Source organism: Alosa pseudoharengus, unplaced genomic scaffold (genome assembly GCF_046254945.1).
Source record: "Alosa pseudoharengus isolate Yale_2024_CS ecotype anadromous, Long Island Sound unplaced genomic scaffold, YU_APseudo_1.1 YU_APseudo_1.1_scf_16, whole genome shotgun sequence".
NCBI classification, from domain to species: domain Eukaryota; kingdom Metazoa; phylum Chordata; class Actinopteri; order Clupeiformes; family Clupeidae; genus Alosa; species Alosa pseudoharengus.
Window position 1 is genome coordinate 11,748,714 of NW_027468630.1, and position 21,083 is coordinate 11,769,796.

The window sequence follows — 21,083 nt, forward strand, 5'->3', positions numbered from 1 at the left end:
TTTAAAACTCTGCCTACAACATTGTATGGTCACCTGTGCATGTATTTGCCTTAAAGAATGGATCAACGCTAGCGCTAGTGCTTGCTATGCTAACAGTGTGCTTTTTTTCTCTGATAGCTCATAAACAAGTAGAGAGAGACAGAACACAGCATATTACCCCTGGCAGACAGAGAGAAACGTACCCATTTCTCCAACAAGGAAGAGAGATACTATAGAAAAACAATTAGCACTATGCAATATAGCATATGTATAGGAGGAGTCCAGAGGCACGTTATATATATCAGAGGATATGATATAGGTACATAGCTAATGTTTGCCATAAAAATAAACCAGTATTAACTGCATACTCTGTGTCTACTGGATCTATATTTGCCAAATCCGAGGTGGAATACTATCGAATCTCCCCATCTGTTTGGCATGGGATAAACACCACCACTTGCCTGTCTGTCAGCGTTCAGTTTGACAATGTATCAGTGGGCGGTTTCCTTATCACTCATGCACAGACAAAAGAAGACAATAAAAACACACACACATACACACAAAAAACAACAAACAAAAACAGACAAAAACTCGGCAGCTGACTGTCTCTGCAGCCGAATATTGGGTGTGCAGTCTCAGCTGCCACCTCTGGTGATGGCTCATATTGCCTCGGTGAGAAACAGCCCTGCCTGTTAGAGGACTCTGGTGTGATCATTGTGCCTGTGTAAAGGGAGGCCGAGGCGCTCCACACCGGAGGGGAGTGAGGGGGCTCTTCGGGGGGGGGGGGAATTAATGGTTACGAGAGAGGGGGAGAGAAAATGGGGTGTGGGCTATCTAGCTCTCACCCATAATCCCAAATGGAGCGCAGCAGGGGGGAGGGTGGCTGGTGGGGAGGGGGGGGGGTTTCGGCGTTACTGGTACTGGGTGGACATCTGGAGGTCCTTGGGAGGGAGCTTGAGGCCCAGGGAGTTGGTGCCCAGTGGGTCGATCATGTTCTTGTAGCGCTCACCGCGGTGCTTGAGCAGGAAGGGGCCCCAGTCGGGCTGCGGAGAGCACACCAGCTTCAATCTCTGTGGGCGGAGAGAGGGAGAGATGACCTCTATCACAACCAGTACCAACCAACACCAATCAGCAGCTAACTAACAACACGCTTCATACACTTCCTTTTATATAGAACATACTACATATAGAATAGAATGTATAGGACACATATAGAATAAAGGGATGAAGCATGCAGGCACTCAATGGAGATAAATAGAGCTGTTTCAGAATGTGTCAATGGTAGAAATGGATACGCATACAGCATGAGTTTGATCACACTGCAGCTTTGCCTCGGTTTGCTGGATAGACTGTTGCAGAGCCAGAGTGCAATACGAAGAGTAGCAGAGCTATTACAGGCTAACTGCACATCAAGCTTTGAGGCACATTACAATCCCACAGTAAACCGTCGTTGAAAACAATCAGATATCTTTGGTCACGCATGCTTTTTTTTCCATACTGACGACTTCTTTGTGCTTGGCGTGAGCATTAGTAATCATGGTGGTGTGGTGTATTGTTCTCTACTGTAAGATAATGATCTCTCCCATCAGTAGCATTAAAGTTAGAATGGGAGACAAGAGAACACTTGCTTTCCTGAGCTGCTCCAACAACGAGCCTAGTTCACTGCGCTGTTTAGCTGCCTGAATCTATAAATAGTTTATTGTAAAGGGCATTTTCTCTCAACACTAGTTTTCAGTATGGAGGAGGTCTTCCATTTTGCATCAGCTGGCCATTACTTCATTCCGCAGACATCTACACACCCCTGTTCATCATTCCAGGTTAGTCTCACAGTAGTTAATGATAGAGCAGCACCCTGGCCTAGTTTCCTCATAACCTAAAAACATTATACGGCACTCCATTTACGAATGGTGGCTCAAGTCTCTGGCCAGAGGCCCAGTTTAACTCATCCCTGTGCATTCCTTTCAATGTTTCAATCTCGCTTATCTCTGATGGGATACATTAGTAGGCAGGCAAAGCTTATTTGTACAGCACTTTTCGTATGGAAAGTAATTTGTCCTTTAAATAAACATTCGGAAAAGCATAAGAGATATTACCAAGTACAGATGAAGATAAGGGACAAGGCCCTCCCAATGGAAGAGAAGAGAATGAGAAATCTAAAAGATAAAGGCAAATGAAAGTGAAAGAGAAAACATAACAGCAAGAATTCCGTCTGTCCGTCGTGCCCTACCTCACTGAAGGATCCGGGGGCCAGGTGCATTTTAATGGCGAACATGATGGGGATCCAGATCACAGAACAGATGACCATGAGCCAGCCCATCACCATGGACCAGGGGGGGTATTTGTAGTCCTCATAAGTCATCCCCTTCCACTGGAACAGGCTGATTCCCAGGATGAACTGGGAGAGGAGTAAGAGAGAGAGAGGGAGAGAAAGAAAGAGAGAGAGAGAGAGAGAGAGAGAGAGAGTAAGGAGAGGACACGGATAGCGACATTAACATGATATGCATCACAAGTGTGCCCCCCCCCCCCCCCGGATTTATTGAGCCCCCTGGGAGAGAGTAGAGAGGGTAGGGGGTGAGAGGGGGTGGAGGCTGGATTGACCAGTGAGCCAGGGGAGATAGGACTGATGCATGGGGGTGTCCTGCCGAACTCCACAGGTCATTTGTTACCGGCTACTCATCATTAAGGAGCCTGCCTCCATACAGACACTCAACGTATGTCACAGAGCTGAGGAGGACACGTGACTACCACTTGACATATGTGTGTGTCAGTAATGTGTGTGTGTGTGTGTGTGTGTGTGTGTGTGTGTGTGTGTGTGTGTGTGTGTGTGTGTGTGCATGACACACACATGGAGGGTCTTAAATGTGTCTGCTGTCTTTTTGGAGTGCAACAGGAAAAACTGTCCTCCAGCACCTGGGCTTTCTGCAGCAACCATTAACCATTTCCCTTAAACAATTTCACTTCAAGTAAGGGTTGTTTTCTTTTGGAGTAAACGCTTCTCACAGGTGGTCCCTCATTGTGCTGTAGATTTGGACTCCACAGACTGGCAGGAAATGGAACCTGATTGTGTGTGCTGTGGTTAGGGCCCATTACATATGGATTGGACCTACTGTCAGAATGGTTGGAGTGACAAAAGCCCAGCAGATCCTCCAAAACTTGTTTGGCTGGAACCCAATCATCATTTCAATGTCTTCACAGAACCTCTGTAAGCCTGCAACAGAAATAGGACTGGTGTATAGAACAGCAAAGAGGTGCCATCAGACAACAATTTGACTCCATTCAGAAGAGTTCCAACAAAAAGAAATAATAAAGTGAAGTGGAAAAGGTGACCCAGTTTATTTTATTTGAGGGAGACAGAAAAGAATGTCTGTGGAAATGAAACACAGGCCAAGATGTGGCAACAATAACTTGTATGACAATGATGGCAAAATGCATGTTTCTTACTGCCGCAAAAACACAGTCAATAACAAAAGTACTTGGAGCTTGTCTCAGCAGGGAACAGCACGCTCAGTGACTGGAATGATAACAGAGACACCTAGTGGCGACTGATATAAAAATACTCACAGCAGCATATTTCAATGGCTTATATATTTTTTTCATCTGTTTCACTTTATAGAGCATGCGCAGATAATTAGTTCATTCACAGATGTGGATGATTTTATATTTAAACCCTTTTAGTATGACATGAGGCTCCAAACGGGCTGAACGGTGAGCCTTCAAAATGAACATTTGATAAGACACATAACACAGAAATGTTTGGTAACATACATGTATCTGGGGTAGTGCTAATGTCAAACATTTAGAGTAAAGACTGATGCTTGTTTTACATATTTAGGCTCTAAAGTAGGCCTAAGGTGATCAGTGATGCTTGTTTTACATATTTAGGCTCTAAAGTAGGCCTAAGGTGATCAGTGATGCTTGTTTTACATATTCAGGCTCTAAAGTAGGCCTAAGGTGATTACTTAGAGCAACTCTATGTGCTGTGTACATTTCACTGATACCCCTTTCATCACAGTCACTATCTGTGGTACGAAAAGCCTCATTTTCTTAACTGAAAATGCAATTCCTTCTGCATTACCATTTCATTTCCTACCTGTGCTCACACAGAACATGTTTTTATTTATTGATAGAATGCAGTACAATCTGGGGGAGATACAGGGGGAAAAAACTATCATCAGGGTCAGGGCAAACACATGGTTTATTCTCACGGACTCACCGTATAAGTATGAAATCCCAAGCAGCTCACATATGGCAATGATGACCAGAGAGTAAGAGGCAGCAAAGGTGTCCACTAGCTGCAGCATATACATTCCACTCTGTGAAAACACACACACACACGTACACACGTGCGCACACACACACACACACACACACAGATAGAGAGAGAGGGAGAGAGAGAGAGAGGGGGAGAGAAAAAGGGAGATAAAAAACAGTGAGCATCTCCCTGTATCACTGACCTACTTAGTGTGCAACTTCTTTCCATTCATTTAAAATGTCACAGCATCAGGGTTGCCCCCTAAAGGAAAGTGACATTAGTCACCTATTGTACTCTGTGTAGAACAATAGTGGAATAAATGCCTGATTTGTAATTGATCTTCCGACCCCATGGCACCAGGCTCTCTGAGCTGTGATTGCAATGATGCTTGTTTGTTCTCGGTGGCGTTCTAGCGGGACTCTGTTCATTCCCAGGAGGCTGACTGAGCTTGGCGGGTTACATAGAGTCACATGAATGCATCTGTCACAGTAGCCTTTGAGTCTGATTAATGGGCATCATCATGGTCGGATTGGGAGCAAAATTCGGCCCTGGCAATTTTCTCCTGGACCGGCCCACCACTGGACCGACTGGACCCCCCCCCCAAAAAAAAAAATCCCCCCCTGATTCCCCACATAAATAACAAACACACAGTATTATGCTGTAGCAACACTTCATAAACTGAACCCAAACATTTAGATTTGGACCTAATCACAATAACAGGTTTTTTTTTAAAGTGATTTGAAATGGAGAGGGACAGGATTCAGGGATAGGCTACTAAAGACAGGCTCATATTCTGTCTGTCTCACGTCATGTTACCCCATGCATTAAACCACATGTCACTGCTTGACTAAATGAAAAATATAGGCTACTGAACATGGACATCGTCATAGTTGACAGAAATTACGTTTTGTGCCAACATGTTGTAGAAACAAAAACACAGCCTTTATTTGGTGCAAATCTTCTCCTTTACTTTGATTATAGTCCGCGATTCACATTAACTGTAGGCTATCACCGTAAGTGTAGGCTATACTAAATGTTTTTGCCCTAGTTTGTGTGCCGTCATCACATTTTGCAAAATTAGGCTACCTTCGTTACTAACCTACCAGTTGATAGCCTAATTTTTACCTGCATCGACTCGCGATTAATTGTGCATCTAATGTAACACTCGGGGGAGAGACCACTTTCCAAGTTTCACTTTCACTGTGGTTGTGAGCTAAAAGGCTAGGCCTAATATGGGAAATACTTTGAAGTTTCTTTTGAGTAGGATCAGCTCCAAAAATGAATGGGTTTTCTTTAACCTGTGCTACACTTTTCCACCAAGTTGTGCGAAAATTGTAGGTTACCCGTAGTTTTTTTTATGTTGACAGAACCGCAGTAGCCTATGGTGCAGTAAATGGAAGCTCTTGGTAGCGCGTGCGTCTATAAAAACAATATATTTATGGAATAAAACTAGACCTCTGATTGCTGTTTTACGGTTAAACTGCGATAATGTGAACACCAGCCAGCGGAGGGCACTTATACAGCCTAGGCTACCATGCACTCGAACTAGAGAGGCTGCTTGGACAAATCCACTTGAGGGGTGGGGCAGGGGGGTGCGATCGTAACACACACTGGACCTGTCATGAAGAGGCCAAAATGATTGACCTGTCACCCCCCAAGCCAAATGGATGCAACTGCATTTATAGGATAGGCCTAGGCCTACATGACGGGCCGCAAATAGGCTAAATAACTTTTTTTTTTAAATCCCGGAGCTCACCGGCCCACATGTGGACCGGCCTAAATGCCCGGTTGTACAGATTACCAGTCCGAGCCTGGGCATCATTAGCTAACAACATCAAAGGGAAGCAGCACCTGCCAGTCCCCATTTACTCTCTTCCCCCTTGGAATTACTTACTTTTCCTCTACATCTCTTTTGTCTTCTTGCTCTTCCTTTCTTCATTCATTCCTTCCTTCCTTTCTTTCTTTCCTTCAGAACCTTTTCACCCAATTCTCCTGATGCATCAACAGTGGTTTACAACCAAGGCACCTGATACTCTCAGTCTTGCTTCCTTTCTGTTTGTCAGGTTGTCCCTGACTAAATGATGAAAGAAATAGTGCCTGTAGACCTGCCCTTGTTGGATTAGCCCCTGTGCAGAGCTCCATGGTTAGGCCTGGCTACAGTCGAGGTATGGTGGACAGTGGAGGCAGCAGTCCTGGTGGCTTTAGCAATAATTACCGATTTCATTACTGTTCCCACTGTTATCATGGGGAATGCTACTGTTACCTCTGTTATCATGGGGCATGCTACTGTTACCTCTGTTATCATGGAGAATGCTACTGTTACCTCTGTTATCATGGGGAATGCTACCTCTGTTATCATGGGGAATGTTACTATTAGCTTTGTTATCATAGGAAATGTTACCTCTGTTATCATGTGGAATGTTACTATTAATTTTGTTATCATGGGGAATGTTACCTCTGTTGTCATGGGGAATGCTACTATTAGCTTTGTTATCATAGGAAATGTTACCTCTGTTATCATACTATTAGCTTTGTTATCATGAGGAATGTTACCTCTGTTTTCATGGGGAATGTTACTATTAGCTTTGTTATCATGGGGATATTACCTCTGTTATCATGGGGAATGCTACTATTAGCTTTGTTATCATGGGGAATGTTACCTCTGTTATCATGGGGAATCCCAGGAAGAAGAAGCAGACGCAGCACACCAGCGTGAACAGAGGCTTGTGCTTGCGCAGGTACTTGGGGAACTCGTCGGACACGGATGTTACGATGGTCTCTATGGTGGCAAACTGGGGAGGAGAGGGAGGACAGAAAAGGTATAACTGATGGATGGATGGAGGAGCAAGTGTGACTAAAGAAAGAGAGAGAGAGAGAGAGAGAAAAAGAGAGAGAGAATTTGTTCTTGTTACCAACAACAATAGAGAGGTTGAAGGAGAGAGCTAAAGATAGTGTGCATTGAGACGAGCGTATGCTGCTGGGCGGAAGGGCTCGTGGCCTGTGTCATATCCCTCCCCCAGACTGGGTGAAAAATCACAGGACCTGAGGCGAAAGATTACACTAATTAGACCGAGGAGTGCTGATTGGCTGGTAGTTGAGGCAGAAACGAGAGGCAGGAGGGTAATTACTATTCTCAGATGAACCCAACCTCTGACACACACACACACATTTGACACTCAGGATAAAACTAGCCCTTTCCATCTATGAAAAGGTACCAGATTTTGCGGTCTACATACTGTATACCAAATAGTGGAATCTTAGACGAGAGAAGAGGAAATCACCAATTATGTAAAACAAAGAGTCTGTAGTCTTGCATATCTGTAAGAGTGAAATAATTTACTAAATTGATTTATGAAAAGCAATCAAATCCATGACAGTGACAAGCAAAGAATTCCATGACAATTAAGATGGTGGTACCCATTCATTTCTATGAGAGTAATGTTTTAACTGATTGTCGCGTCAGTGGCGAGTTTGAAGTGTAACCTTAAACAGTCACAAGCACACATAAACAGCCCACTGAACTTACTCATCTTGATGTAATTTTTACCTCTACCTGATTTTTTTCCCCCCTGCAGCCTGATATTTTAACACTCTCTGCAGTGAAATCACTCAGTGTCATCTTTCCTCAAAATGACAGAGTCCTGTTTGATATAGAGCTGTGCACAGGGGAGAAACAGGTTGCTATGCAACAGCAGACATCTCTGTCAGGCGATCATGCAGCGGAGAGATTTCAGCCGCAAGTAAAGAACCCTCCAGAGCTAGAACACAGAGCTCACAGACCGGCCAATCAGAAGACACGGTTTAAGCCTCACATAGTATCATTGTCCTCCTTTCTATACCTTCAGGCATTTCTATTAGTCTTGAAGTGTGTGTGCATGTGTGTCCGTGTGCATGTGTGTTCGTGTGTGTGTGTGTGTGTGTGTGTCTGTGTGTTCATGAATAACCATAAACATACCCACATACATATGCACACACACATATGCACACACAACACAGAAACACACACGTGAGGCTGCAGTTACCATAGTATCCAGTCCCAGCGTGAGCAGCATAAGAAAGAAGATGATGGCCCAGAATGGGGACAGAGGCAGTCTGGTGAGGGCTTCTGGGTACACCACAAAGGCTATACCAGGACCTGGAGGGAGTCACAAAACACACACACACACACACACACACACACACACACACGCACGCACACGCACACGCACGCACACACACGCGCGTCTTTACTACACAGTTACTGTAGAGCGGTGTATCCCCTTCCCCTCCCCTCTGACTGGCAGAGCTGGCAACCGGATGCCGAAAAACTACTGACTTTGTGATTAGTAGATAGGTGGAGGGTGGCACATCAGGCCAAAACACAACATGACAACATCAACATCAGTTGAGGGCTGCAACTTCACTTTTTAAATGTCAATATCCTGGCCGGACTACTGTTGTCAGTGATATAAGTATTTGAAATGAACATGATTTCTTAATGTCTAGTAACATATCAGGGCAATTTTATGATTCATTGAAATACATTTTTTACATATGGTTCCTTTAACTCATTGAATGCCAAGCTGTTTTCGGAAGCTTTGTCTTAGAGTGCCAGCAATCTAGACCATTGTTGATTTTTGTACAGCCACAGCATATTCTGTGTTAAAGCGAAGAACACATACAATGGCTCGTTCGAAAGGTGAGACTTTAAGCTATTTCTACACGCTTCTGTTCCTGAGAAATCGCAAGCTAAACAGTGGCTAGTTTTCATCAAAATCGCTGTTTTTTTTCTAGAAATGGAGATATAACGTCTTTCATGAAATATGAAGTGTTGCCTGTAAAGAGACCTAGCGAGACTGCCACCTAGTGATAGACCCACGAAAATGGCCTGATTTTGAGCTGACATGCATGCGTCACTGATTCGACCCAAAGCGGCAACTGAAAATGTCCAGATTGTGCGTTTTTATGAGTTTTCGATCGTCATATATTTAATTTCCATTCATCACAGAGTTCCCAAAATCACATATAAGGTGTGTTAGAGTGTCTAGTTTCGTAATTTAAAAAAAAAAACTAAAAACGTAATATTACGTTTTTGGCACTCAACGCATGGGAAGGAAAAACGTAATATTACGTTTTTGGCACTAAATGAGTTAATAACTGCATTTACTTTGGATCTATTTAGAGGCGCGATGTGATTTTCATTTACAGTTTTTTCTGAATGCTTAAACACAACCGTGATTCTTATAGCACAATTTCTAAAACTATTAATTCTTATAGCAAAACCACTCACTGAGTTCACAAAACTAAAAGCACAAACACTGCTTTGCACTCAGTTTGCAATTTTGTAACACACATTTTGCACAACTGGAGGCACAATCCACTGCACAGCACTCTTTTTGCGGAACTGTAAACACAACTAACTGCTTTACACTCAATTTCCAAATGATCAACACCTAGCAAATCTATACACATTATTTACACTATTTACACTATTTTGCCAACTTTCTGGGACACTTTCTCATGTGAAACTGTTTTAGATAATTAGTTCACTTTGCAATCAGCCTAAGCACTATAAATAAGCCACAGGTAATGTACAATGGGTACAATGGAGGGAGCAGGAAGAGTGGGAAGAGTAAGAATTAGAGGAGGCCGAAGAATAGGACGTGGAGGTGAAGAAGTAGGAGGAAGAAGAGGAGGAAGAGGATGCAGAGGTGAAGAAGTGAGAGGGAGAGGACAAGGAGGAGCAAGGAGGACGGCTAAGAAGAGAAAGAAATAGGATAGAAAGAAATCCCAGAGGAGGGGGAAGAGGAAGGATAAGAAGAGAAAGAAATAGCCCTTTTACAGGCAAAGAAATCAGTCTACATGTGGGGTTAGTGTCATGTCAGGCCTGGATACGGCATTCCAGAATATATTTTCCCTGATGCCTTGGACTAGGACATTGCATGTGATGTAGACGAAATTTTGAGCGAGACGACACGATGTAGACTGATTTTTTTTGTCTCAGTGAAATTGCTATTTTGTGTTTTGACTTGGAAAAACACACTTGTGTTTGTTTTGATGTGTATGAATAAACACCAACACTTGAAGTTTGGATCCCTGTATGTTTACAGAACTATGACAAAAGTATGACCTCAAACTGACATAGTCTACCTTGTGCACAGAGAAAGCAAAAGCCAGATGTGTTTTTTATTCATACCATCAGTGTGTAGTTGGCACATTGTGTGCTTATTATTGTGATGGCTTGCTGTTTGATACGAAAACACAATTTTTACGAAGGTGTGAAGAGTTAAGCAAGGTGTGTTGGCTTTTGCAAGAGAACTAGAATGTTTTGCTGATTGGGTGAAAGGTTTTCCTATTTGTGTGTAGAGTTTTGTAAAAATAGCCAATAGTTGCAAAAAATGTGCTTAAGCAATCAGAAAAAACTGTAAAATATTCAAAAATGACCCAGAAGTAGCAACCGAATGTGAGCATGTAAAAACAACAGTTTTGATGTAAAAGCAACAGTTTTGATGTAAAAACAACAGTTTTAATGTTAAAGCAACCGTTTTGATGTAATGCCAAAAATGCCTAAGCCCTGGGTAGTTGTGACATCCAAGTTAGTAGTTAGTATGCAAACCAAATAGCAGTTGCTGCCTCTCTTGTAATATGACGTTGTACCGTGTGTACTGGTATAAACACAGTGCAAGTCAACGTGCCTTGTGCCTGTGTTCAAGAGAACGTGCCGTGTGTGTGCCTGTGTTCAAGAGAACATGCCGTGTGGCTGTGCTCAAGAGAACGTGCCGTGTCGCTGTGTTCAAGAGAACGTGCCGTGTCGCTGTGTTCAAGAGAACGTGCCGCGTGTTGAGAACGTGCCATGTGGTTATGGGGTTAAAAACTATCTGTTAACAACAATGTGTGGTTATGGTTAAGTAGCAGGGGTTAAAAACTATCTGTTAACAACAATGTGTGGTTATGGTTAAGTAGCAGGGGTTAAAGGGGTAAAGCCTCTCTAGGCAGACTATCTAAGTAAACATTACTGAAGGTGACCTGGGGACTGTGATGCAAAGAGACATTCCCTATTCTCTGTTCTTTACCTTCATCAGCCACCTTGTCTATGGGCACCTTCAGCTCGTGGGCCATGAAGCCAATGACCGAGAAGATGACGAAGCCTGCAAATATACTTGTGGCGCTGTTGGTACAGGTCACTATGATGGTGTCCCTGTGGAGGAGAGGAGAAAGGATGCCAGATCACATTCTTATTAGGGAATGGGTGTACTCTCAGTAAAGTTGATCATGCTGAAATGCACTCTGAACATTAAACACTAAACAAGTAAGACTTTGATAATTATTCCAAAAATATTGAAAGCAACATTTGCAACTCTGCTTAGAAATACTCCATTTTTAGAATTGCAAAGCTCTAAGTGACACAGATAAAATTAACTCATACAACTGTGGCGTCCTATATTTCTGTGTCTGGTGATTGTGATGTTTTAAAATGGGCCAAGGTTATTTCTAATTCAATTGATAACTAGTGTCCTCTAGTGGAACAATGAGGAATCAAACTCACAAATTGTATCGACTGTGCATTAAAGGTAAGGCCAGTATTTGTGTTTGTGTACTAAAGAGCTCAATGTTTTCTAAACTCACTAAAAGACAGTCAAGCATGAAATTGGAGCTGCTTGATTTTCCCTCTGAACGGTAGGAACTGGATGTATATGAACATAGACAGATTTCAACCATCTTGCATTTTGTATTGTTTTTCTAAAAGTAGTGATCCAGGTAAAGGGGATTTTATCTGGGTCAGGGTTTTTATGCCAAGAATGAATAATCTAAATCTACTTTATAACCTATGTATAACCAAAAGACCATTTTACCTGAAGTAATTTAGTAAAATAAAACCCCACTTTATTTTCAAGCACTTGGCCCTGCCCTGAAACCACAGAGATTGCCTTTTCCCCAGTATTCTGCTTTACTTCTGAACCCTTCTCCATTTACCCAGCATAGACATATCATACTTTATCCTTTGGTTGAGAGCATGCAGCAATACATTCAGATTTTTCAAGATTTAAGATTTATTACAACTAGTGCAGTGCCCGTTCAAAACATGCTATTCCTGTAGAGGAACCATAGCCCAACTACATGCCCCCAGGTAGGCCTTGTTTTAAAAAATAGGATGATAGGGAAAAATATCATTCCAGCTAAGCATTCAATAATGAATATTGAATATTATTATATTGTATTATAATAAATGTGCAGTAAGCAGAATTTAAGCATGGCGGCATTTTACAGATCAAAATGACATAAGCCTAGCAGTAGACCTAACACCTGTTTTGAGTTAAGGCTACTCGAAGTGTTTATGAACACATCATTTTTACGTCATTTTGAAAAGTCACTGCATACCCGTGTGGGTTGGTGTGTTGCAAAATCCACATCATAATTTTATGCAAGCAAACCGCATCCAGAGGCAGTCTTTATATTGTTGAGGTCAGACATGATAATCGTCCAAACATCTTAGCCTGCCTGTGCACAGCACCTGCGTGCCATGGGCTCAGACTCAGTGCTGTGCTGTGCTGCGCTGCGTTGCGCTGCGTTGCGCTGTGTGAGAGGGGGAGTGGCTAGAGCGGCAAAAGCCAATGTGTGCTTCTTTTAACGATATTTAACAATATCTTTTGCATTTCTTATCCAAACAACATCAAACTTGGCATTTCACTCACTCGTGCCCGTAGCAAGAGAGATATGCAAACAACAGACAAACACACAGACACACTCACACACACACACAGACAGATGTTCTTATCATTAAAAGATAGATGTAATAAAATACAATTTACTATTAAACATTAACAGAACATAAAGGACACACGTTGTTTAATATTTTACAGTACTTTCCTTATAAGCCAGATTACAGTCAGCAATCATTGATATGCCTTTCCTGATCTAAGATGAATACATTTAAATCAAATCAATAATTGTATTTAGATACAAAAATACAGAGGAAATGAGAGTAGTCTAGTGAGGACTTTAGCTACCTGTAGCAGTTATTATGGAACTTGTTGTAGGAGGAGAGTGTGATGAGTCCACCCCAGGCTGCAGACAACGAGAAGAAAATCTGGGTTGCAGCATCCTTCCACACCTGCAGAGGGTGCAAGGGAGCTTGGTTAGCTGAAACTAGTGGATGAGGAGAACCATGGGTGAGAGTGAGGAAGTACTGCCTCAGTTCATTTCAATGACAATTTTAAATGATTGAAAATGGCCTCTGACGTGCTCACTTCCAGCCTTATTCTCACAAACAAGCCAATTACATGCCAAGTTACAAATGGCCACAAATGATGTCATGTCGTTCATGTTGATTGGCTGCTCCTCTCAGCTTGGAAACTGCCAATCCACACAGACAACATACTCATGTCCACTGGTAATATGGCAGCTAATTGGAATTATGCACAGAAGGCTCTTTAGCACTTCCGCAATATAAGCCAGTTCATACATTTAAAAGTAGTGGCGGTATGGTCAACTACACTGCTAAGTGGCTAAAGCTAACCCTCCAAATCCTGACCCCCTGAGGAGGACACATCACTAGAGCACCCACACTAAAGGTGGATCTCATCCCTACACAAGGAAACACAAAAGCATCTTTTGCGGGTTTTCAGTCGGAATTGTGCGATCATGGGTCCAAACTGCCAAGGTGAAAGGTTCCCACCCACATCCGTCAACTTTCGCTTTCAAACAAGTTCGTAGCGATTTATTAGCGACAATAAATGAGTAGATAGACCAAGAAAATCTTGATATGCTGGAATTATCATGAACTACCATACAAACTTTAAAAAAAAGTTGATGCCTGTTTTGTTCGCGCATTGTATTTAAATAAGTAGGCTATTCAATCATGTCTCAAGAACTATCAACACTACCTCGTTACCAGGATGAATAAGTGTGAATACTCCATGTTCATATGATATTTTTAGGCTTTGGTATAAGTTAATATTCTCTGCAATTTGTGTGTAACAATGGTCTGTTTATTGCAGCCTAAGATGTGATGCTTCGCCGCATCATCAGTAATTGACGTCTCTTAAAAGTGATGCAGTGAGTGAGCAAGGCATCTCATTTCTCATATCTGCCTCTCCTTGATTCCTCCTCCTTTACAGTCCTTCCTCGTTTCCTTCACAAAATGAACTAAAAGGAGGAGGGGTTAGGACAGGAGGAGGGAAGGAAGGAAGGGAGGGAGGGAGGAAGGGAGAAAGGAAGGGAGAAAGGAAGGGAGGGAGGAAGGGAGGAAGGAAGGAAGGGAGGAAGGAAGGGATGGAGGAAGGGAGGGAGGAAGGGAGGACAAATAAAGAAATGAGATGCACCCTATCCATGCCCAGAGCTGCAATGCAAAGTAGATCATTAGTGTCGTGCAGGATGTGTAGGCCAGTTTACAGGGTTTAAACAAAGGAAAGTTTTTGTGCCCAAATTTATTAGATTTTTTTTTTTAATTTCTATATATAAATATCATTTTTGAAATCTTAAATGTTCCAGCCCACATTTGAATTCTGCCCCAGAGGACTTTAAGCCTTGCGATTTATGATAGTATGTAGGAAAACGTTAATTTTATGACAAGCTTCTTATATTAATTTCACCAGAGTGTCCATCTGTATCTCTAGAACATAATATTGGATCTCCAAACAGCAGAATACTCTGAGGGGAACATCAAATTGGATCTCCAAACAGCAGAACACTCTGAGGGGAACATCATATTGGAACTCCAAACAGCAGAACACTCTGGGGGGAGGAACATAATATTGGATCTCCAAACAGCAGCGTTCACCTTCGCATCGTTGAGCTTCTCCCACTTGGGCGTGATGAAGTAGAGGATTCCATCAAACGCGCCGGGCAGAGTGATCCCTCGGAAAAGGAGGATGACCAGAACCACATAGGGGAAAGTGGCAGTGAAGTACACCACCTACACATAGAGAGGAGGCAATGGGGTGTGTGTGTGTCTGGGAAACAGGACTAATGGTAAAGTCAGTCCATTTGGTTGTGGAAAGTACAGTAGAAATACACAAGACACTGACTAGACACACTATTATGGCGTATATCTGAAGGGTAATAGCTAACAGCTATGTCTGTCTGATTCACACTGATGCTGTTTAATGTGTTTCTATTGTTGTCCATTTAGAGAACCCATACATACACATGAAAGGTGTTGAAACAAAGTGTGTAAACTGGACAGTGATACTGAGGACCACTGTTTAATCATAATGCCTTAAATTCCATCATCATTAAAAGCCTAGAAAGAATTACATTTTTGTCTACTACTTTCCGCCCATTTATTTTAGCAAAGAAGAGTAAGAGGATCCTACGCACATTATTTGACATTTTCACTATGTGCTTTTTAAAAAATATTTTTTGTAGTAGTCTACATACATGTAGCAGCAGCAGCAGCAGTAGTAGTAGTAGTAGTAGTAGTAGTAGTAGTGTAGAGTTTTTCTCCAAATTACAGGGATTACATTAGCCTGCATCTATCAGCCCTGCTTTTGTAAAAGGGACTATCACGACTGCAATGAATGTAACAATCCACTAGATGGCGCCATCATCTACCTTTTCTGCCACTCCAGTTCAAAAGTTTCTCTCTTCACCACAGCTGGTGGTACAAATGGCCAAACCCACCAAGTTTGTGCATTCATCAAATACAGTGTTACGGGCTACATTTCCTCTAGACCCTAAAGTGTGTGTTCCTAAAGGACGCCTAAATGCAACAAAGTACAGGATGTTTTAAATGCACCTCCAGTCTAGCCCTGTTATTCTGTCAGCAGCTAATCAGTAGGTCACATTTAAAGTGTTCTTAAATGGGAAACACTGACTTACCTTCCCGGATGACTTAATTCCTTTAGCCAGAGATCCGTAAACAATGACCCAGGCCATGAATAGGCACAAGGCTAAAGGCCAGCGAATGTCACCCGGATATTCAATTCCTTTGGAAATGCGCAGCACATTGTATCTAATTAAAGAAAAAGTAGAATTAGGCTAGTTTGCAAAGCAACATTAGTGGTAGATAGTAGATAGTCAAAACATTTTAAATGTTTAATTGAAAGAGGAGTGTGTTATTAGTTGACTTTTTACATGTAGGCCTATAGATTAATGCCTCAGCCAACTTGGTTTAGGCTACTTAAAGGGTAAATTCCCTGCGTGATTCATGGAAAAATGCTGGCAAACCATATAGAATCATGCATGTTGTAGGCTAGGCATACTTGTGCAAAGTGAAAATCAGAACTCTCCAGGCCATGTTCAACTAAACAGTTGTGACTTATAAACCACTTACTTAATTGATTCACTTACTTGAAGTATTCCTCGCTGGGACTAACATATGTTTTGGTTTCATTTGATGTCAAAGTCATGTTTAAAAGTCTGGTAAGGTTGCCAGCGGCATTAGCAGACAGGCAGAACGTGGAATTCTTTATAGATGTTATGTTCCTATCCCGAAGGATACACGTATCTGTCACAATAGCACATCCACAGATAAGAAAAATGTCTTTTTCAACTCAGACAAGCCATTACAAAACCTCACAAAAACGAAACGTGCAAATGCTAAACAAACAACTACGCATCAAAGAAATATGCTTTCAATGTTTCCAGACAGTGCTCTGAAAGAAATGCCGCATTTCTAAGCACTAAATTATGAAGGCTACACACGGAAATACCCAGTATGGCCAGAGGGAGGCGATCAAACACACTGCGGCAGTGCAAGACCGTCTTACAGTAAATGTGTCAAGCAAGCATTTTTTCTGCTGAATTCACTAAAACAAAATGCCCAAGTCCTGCGTTTTCAGATGATTTCTTATTTAAATTACACGTTTTTTCGATTAATTTCGATAGAAAATGTATAATTACAAACAGCAAAGCATATTTTGAGTCCAAATATCAATTTTGCCAATAGGGTATAGCCTAGGTTAAACGTGGTGGACTATCTCCTATCCTATACCCATATGTTAATGGAAAACTAATTATTATATAAAAAAAAAAATTGGCAATATTCCCTATAATGCCCATTTCAATTAGGTAAACTATGCAGTTTAACAAGGCAATGGCATCAAAACAAACATCATACATCTTACAATACTGTGCTTCTTTGGATTTGTAAAGGGGTTTTACCTCTTAAAAATGTCTGTACAAAACACTGCCAGATATACTGCAGGTTTACAGTGTGTCAGCCTAAGAAGGTTATTGAAAGCCCAGAGGTGAGACAACGGGTTGCGCATTGCGCATTAGTAAAAGGGAAAAAAAGCGCCGCTCATCCTTACCCAGGAGAAGCATGTCTTTGTCTTTACAGTCCATTGTGTTCCAATCATTCCTACAGTTAGCCCAGGGTAGTGAGCCCTTCAACGAAGCGAACAGGTAGTACAGTGTCCAGCACATTATAATATTATAGTATATGGCTATCAAGACAGATATTATCAACATGGCAATCCCGCAACCTAAAATAAATGAATAAAACGAGATATGTACATTACTCTTAAGCAGATAAAGACGTTCACTACCATTAATCATTACACTCAAAGACTGGGTGTGCATCAGTTTTATTTTTTACCCAATCAGGAGTTGAAACAATCATCATCTGGGCAACAAACTTGTGAGACATGGCAAAGGCGCAGTTTACCTTGCAGCGCTGGGATGGCTTTCCATACAGACACAGGGCCTTGGCTGGAAAACTGACCTAGTACAACTTCCATTAAAAATATCGGAATTCCAGCGATGCCCAACATTGTCAGGTATGGTATCAAAAAAGCACCTACATAGGAACAAAAATATACTGTCAAAAACCCAATGGTGCGCTGGACCTCTCCGAATTTAAGTCTGAGAAACTTCGTTTGTGAAAATGTGTGTATACAATATCTGGGCCTATGGTCAAGGCACAGCACAAATAACTGCTGAAATAAATCCAAAATGATACCCGAAACTATGATTTAAATATTATGTTATTCAAATAAGAATAGGCTTGTATTCCAACATTAAAATAGTATTTGGTAATAATAGCCTATCTGAAATATTAATAACATCAATAATAGGCTACTACTACTACTAATATTTTGTATATAGAATTTTAAAAATGACATACCCTAATTATATCAGTAAAATAATCAGTAAAAAAACGTTTGCATTAAAATGCATTCTGAAACAATATAACTAATTTTCACCATATTCCTGATGCTAGAACACACTAAATGATACATTTTCGTTATGGGCAAGGTGTTCACAAGTTGTTCTGGGCTCTATACTCATGATTTTAGTTACTCGAAAAGGTGCATTTGACTTATGTGGGCCATGTTTTATGCAGTACAATTTTACAGTTTGTGGGCTTCCAGTTTGAGCCAGAAGCCGTTGTAAGCACAATTGTCTGCTAGCTGCCCTTACCTCCTCCATTCTGGAAGGCAAGGTAGGGAAATCTCCACACATTCCCCAAGCCCACTGCATAGCCAACCATGGACAGGATGAAATCCAATTTATTAGTCCAGTTCCCTCTGACCTTATTCTCATCTCCACTTTCGTCATCATCGTCATTCTCCTACGGGAAACAATTTATTTCACTTGGCATGATTCTACTCAAAGTCTGCAGTATATAAACTTACAAAGCTGTTAAGCACATCCTATTTCTAAAATTAATCCACAGCAGAAGAAGAGCAAATACATACGAAGACCAAGTTGGTTAATAGAAGCGCAGCGCTCATATGTGAGAGATCACTGCTAATGTGGGCTGAAACGGCCATAAAAGACTGCCATGTGAGAATTGGTCAATGAGATGCTGCAGCCTTATGTAATGCATTATCCTCCAGCACAACTGGCCAACAGAAACTAGTCCCTGGGGAAAACCAGGAACTCAGCGCAAACCTTCACCTGGACGAGAGCATTGCAGCTCTCGGGACAACTGGAGGCAGCATGAAACCAAATTTGACAAACAAAAACCGCAATTTACGGTGTAATTTTCGGTTGTTCTAGACTTTTATTTCTAGGCTTACATACATTTTCATTAGCATATGGTCTATTCAATACTAGCCTACATTCCACATACTGTTAACTATTCGATATGACTGTGCCCCCCCCCCCTTTGTCTAAGCAGCACTTTATTTATACTGCTCATTAGGCAAACATAGGTGTTCCTGTGGGGGGAAAGTGACAACCATAACAAAGAAATCTTCCAAATTATTCGCAAGGCACAAAGCCTCCACGATTACAGCCCAGCAAAGGTAAAACATCCGTGTCACGTCAAATGATGTTAAGCTACATCTTAACAGAAAAGAAATAGTGCAATAGTCCTACACTTCAAAATGTGCTGAGATAGCACAACGCAGAGAAACTTCATTACGGCTGCGCAGAACCAGTCAGAAGGGTGACACATCCCAATGCAAATGCTATAATCTCCTACAAATGCAGAATATAGCAACGTTTGGTTATTTACACAACGCTGACCCAGACGTTTCTTTCTATAGGCTATTCATGCATCAAAACATCTCATGATTGAATACTTTTTCCCTACAATGAAACGCTCATTTACAACAACTTACCCCGGATACAGTGCCAGGCAGAACAGACGTATTGCCATCTGTGCCCAGTATGATGGTGGTCTGGCTCATAGTTGTCCAATTGCCAGTGGCATTGTTTTGCTCCACTGTGCTTCTCATGGCACCTTGATTAGCCATTGCGTCGGACATAGCTTTTCCGTAAACGGTTGTACCATCCGTCTGAGGCGCGGTACCAGCAGAATCCTTGGGGAGTGCAGAATTAACAGGCACCGCCGGTGCCGCGTTTTTAAACGTCCCATATACTTTATTGGAATCCGTTTCTCCAGGTTTATTTTCTGTTGGACAGAAAGTTTTCCGTTCATTTACCGGCGGTGGTGCCGAATGCGTATCGGAAGGTAGACCATTCTCCGGCTTGTTAGTTGTAACTCCAACCGCCCCTTCCGGCTGATGAGGTGAGCCAAAACCGGCGGGACTGTTCGCAGGTTGTCTCAACATATCTTTTTGATCGGAGAAATCCTAAAACAATAGACCTAGTAATTAATAGGCTACCATTTCAAAATGACATAGCCTACCATTTATAATGCAGAGAATAAATATTATCACGTGTTAAAAAGTCATTCATAAACAGGCTGCATTCGTGTAGCCTACTGTGCTGAATCAGCATAACAATAACTGAGCAAATTTAATTTTCTTGTCTCACAGTCGTTGTTTCTCCTCACGTTTAAAACCCCTTCCCGCGTGTTTGCTGCGGTTTTTTGGTTTTCAGCTCACGATCGGTCGCTGTTTGGCCCTAGCGTTTACCATTACAGAAAGATTCTTTAATTTTACGCCTCATTTCCCCGCTGTCATTCAACGCGGCACATCCCCTGATTTTATGGGCAATAGACAAGCTGCCGGGCTCGGCCGAGACTCTCTCCCCCGCGGCAGGCATCAGTCCCAGTATTACTGCACCGAGAAGTGCAGGCTCGGTGAAAACATGGGAAATTACACGAGCAATTATATGTGTGCGGCCCAAGAGGATAGAAAGCATTGTAATTGCGCTGATACCTTTAACGAAAAAGTGCAGCTGGCGTATATTTAACTTCGATTAAGTGAAATAACAGCGTAGGGGAGTGTTTAAACAACCATTCACATTTCACAATCGTTTCGTATATTTACAAATCGAAACAGAAGATACAAAAACATCTTGCATAAAAGCAAGCATGAGATGATGCATAAAAAGTTGCCAAAAAGGTGGAGATTCCATTCCATTCTTGTGAAAAAAGCAAAATAATGTAAAACCTGTTAAATAGTAGCAGGGTGTAAAATAAGCAGTCTGCAAAGTTGGTCCACGAGAATCTACTGTAAATGAGACGATAGCGCCATTTCAGCACCCTGGACAGTTCACTCTAACCAGCAATTCG

General features: G+C 41.9%; 1 protein-coding gene across 1 annotated transcript; it reads right to left on the bottom strand.

Moving 5' to 3' along the window:
- Positions 1–890: 890 nt before the first annotated feature.
- slc6a5 (solute carrier family 6 member 5) lies at positions 891–20,611 on the bottom strand. The gene is given in 16 exon segments (XM_076287972.1): positions 891–1,049; positions 2,207–2,374; positions 3,087–3,187; positions 4,193–4,292; positions 6,892–7,023; positions 8,254–8,366; positions 11,284–11,408; positions 13,219–13,322; positions 14,991–15,125; positions 16,031–16,163; positions 16,502–16,658; positions 17,464–17,637; positions 17,820–17,951; positions 18,575–18,725; positions 19,723–20,210; positions 20,509–20,611. Coding segments are annotated over 16 exon segments (2,475 nt in total).
- Between the last annotated feature and the right edge of the window lie 472 nt (positions 20,612–21,083).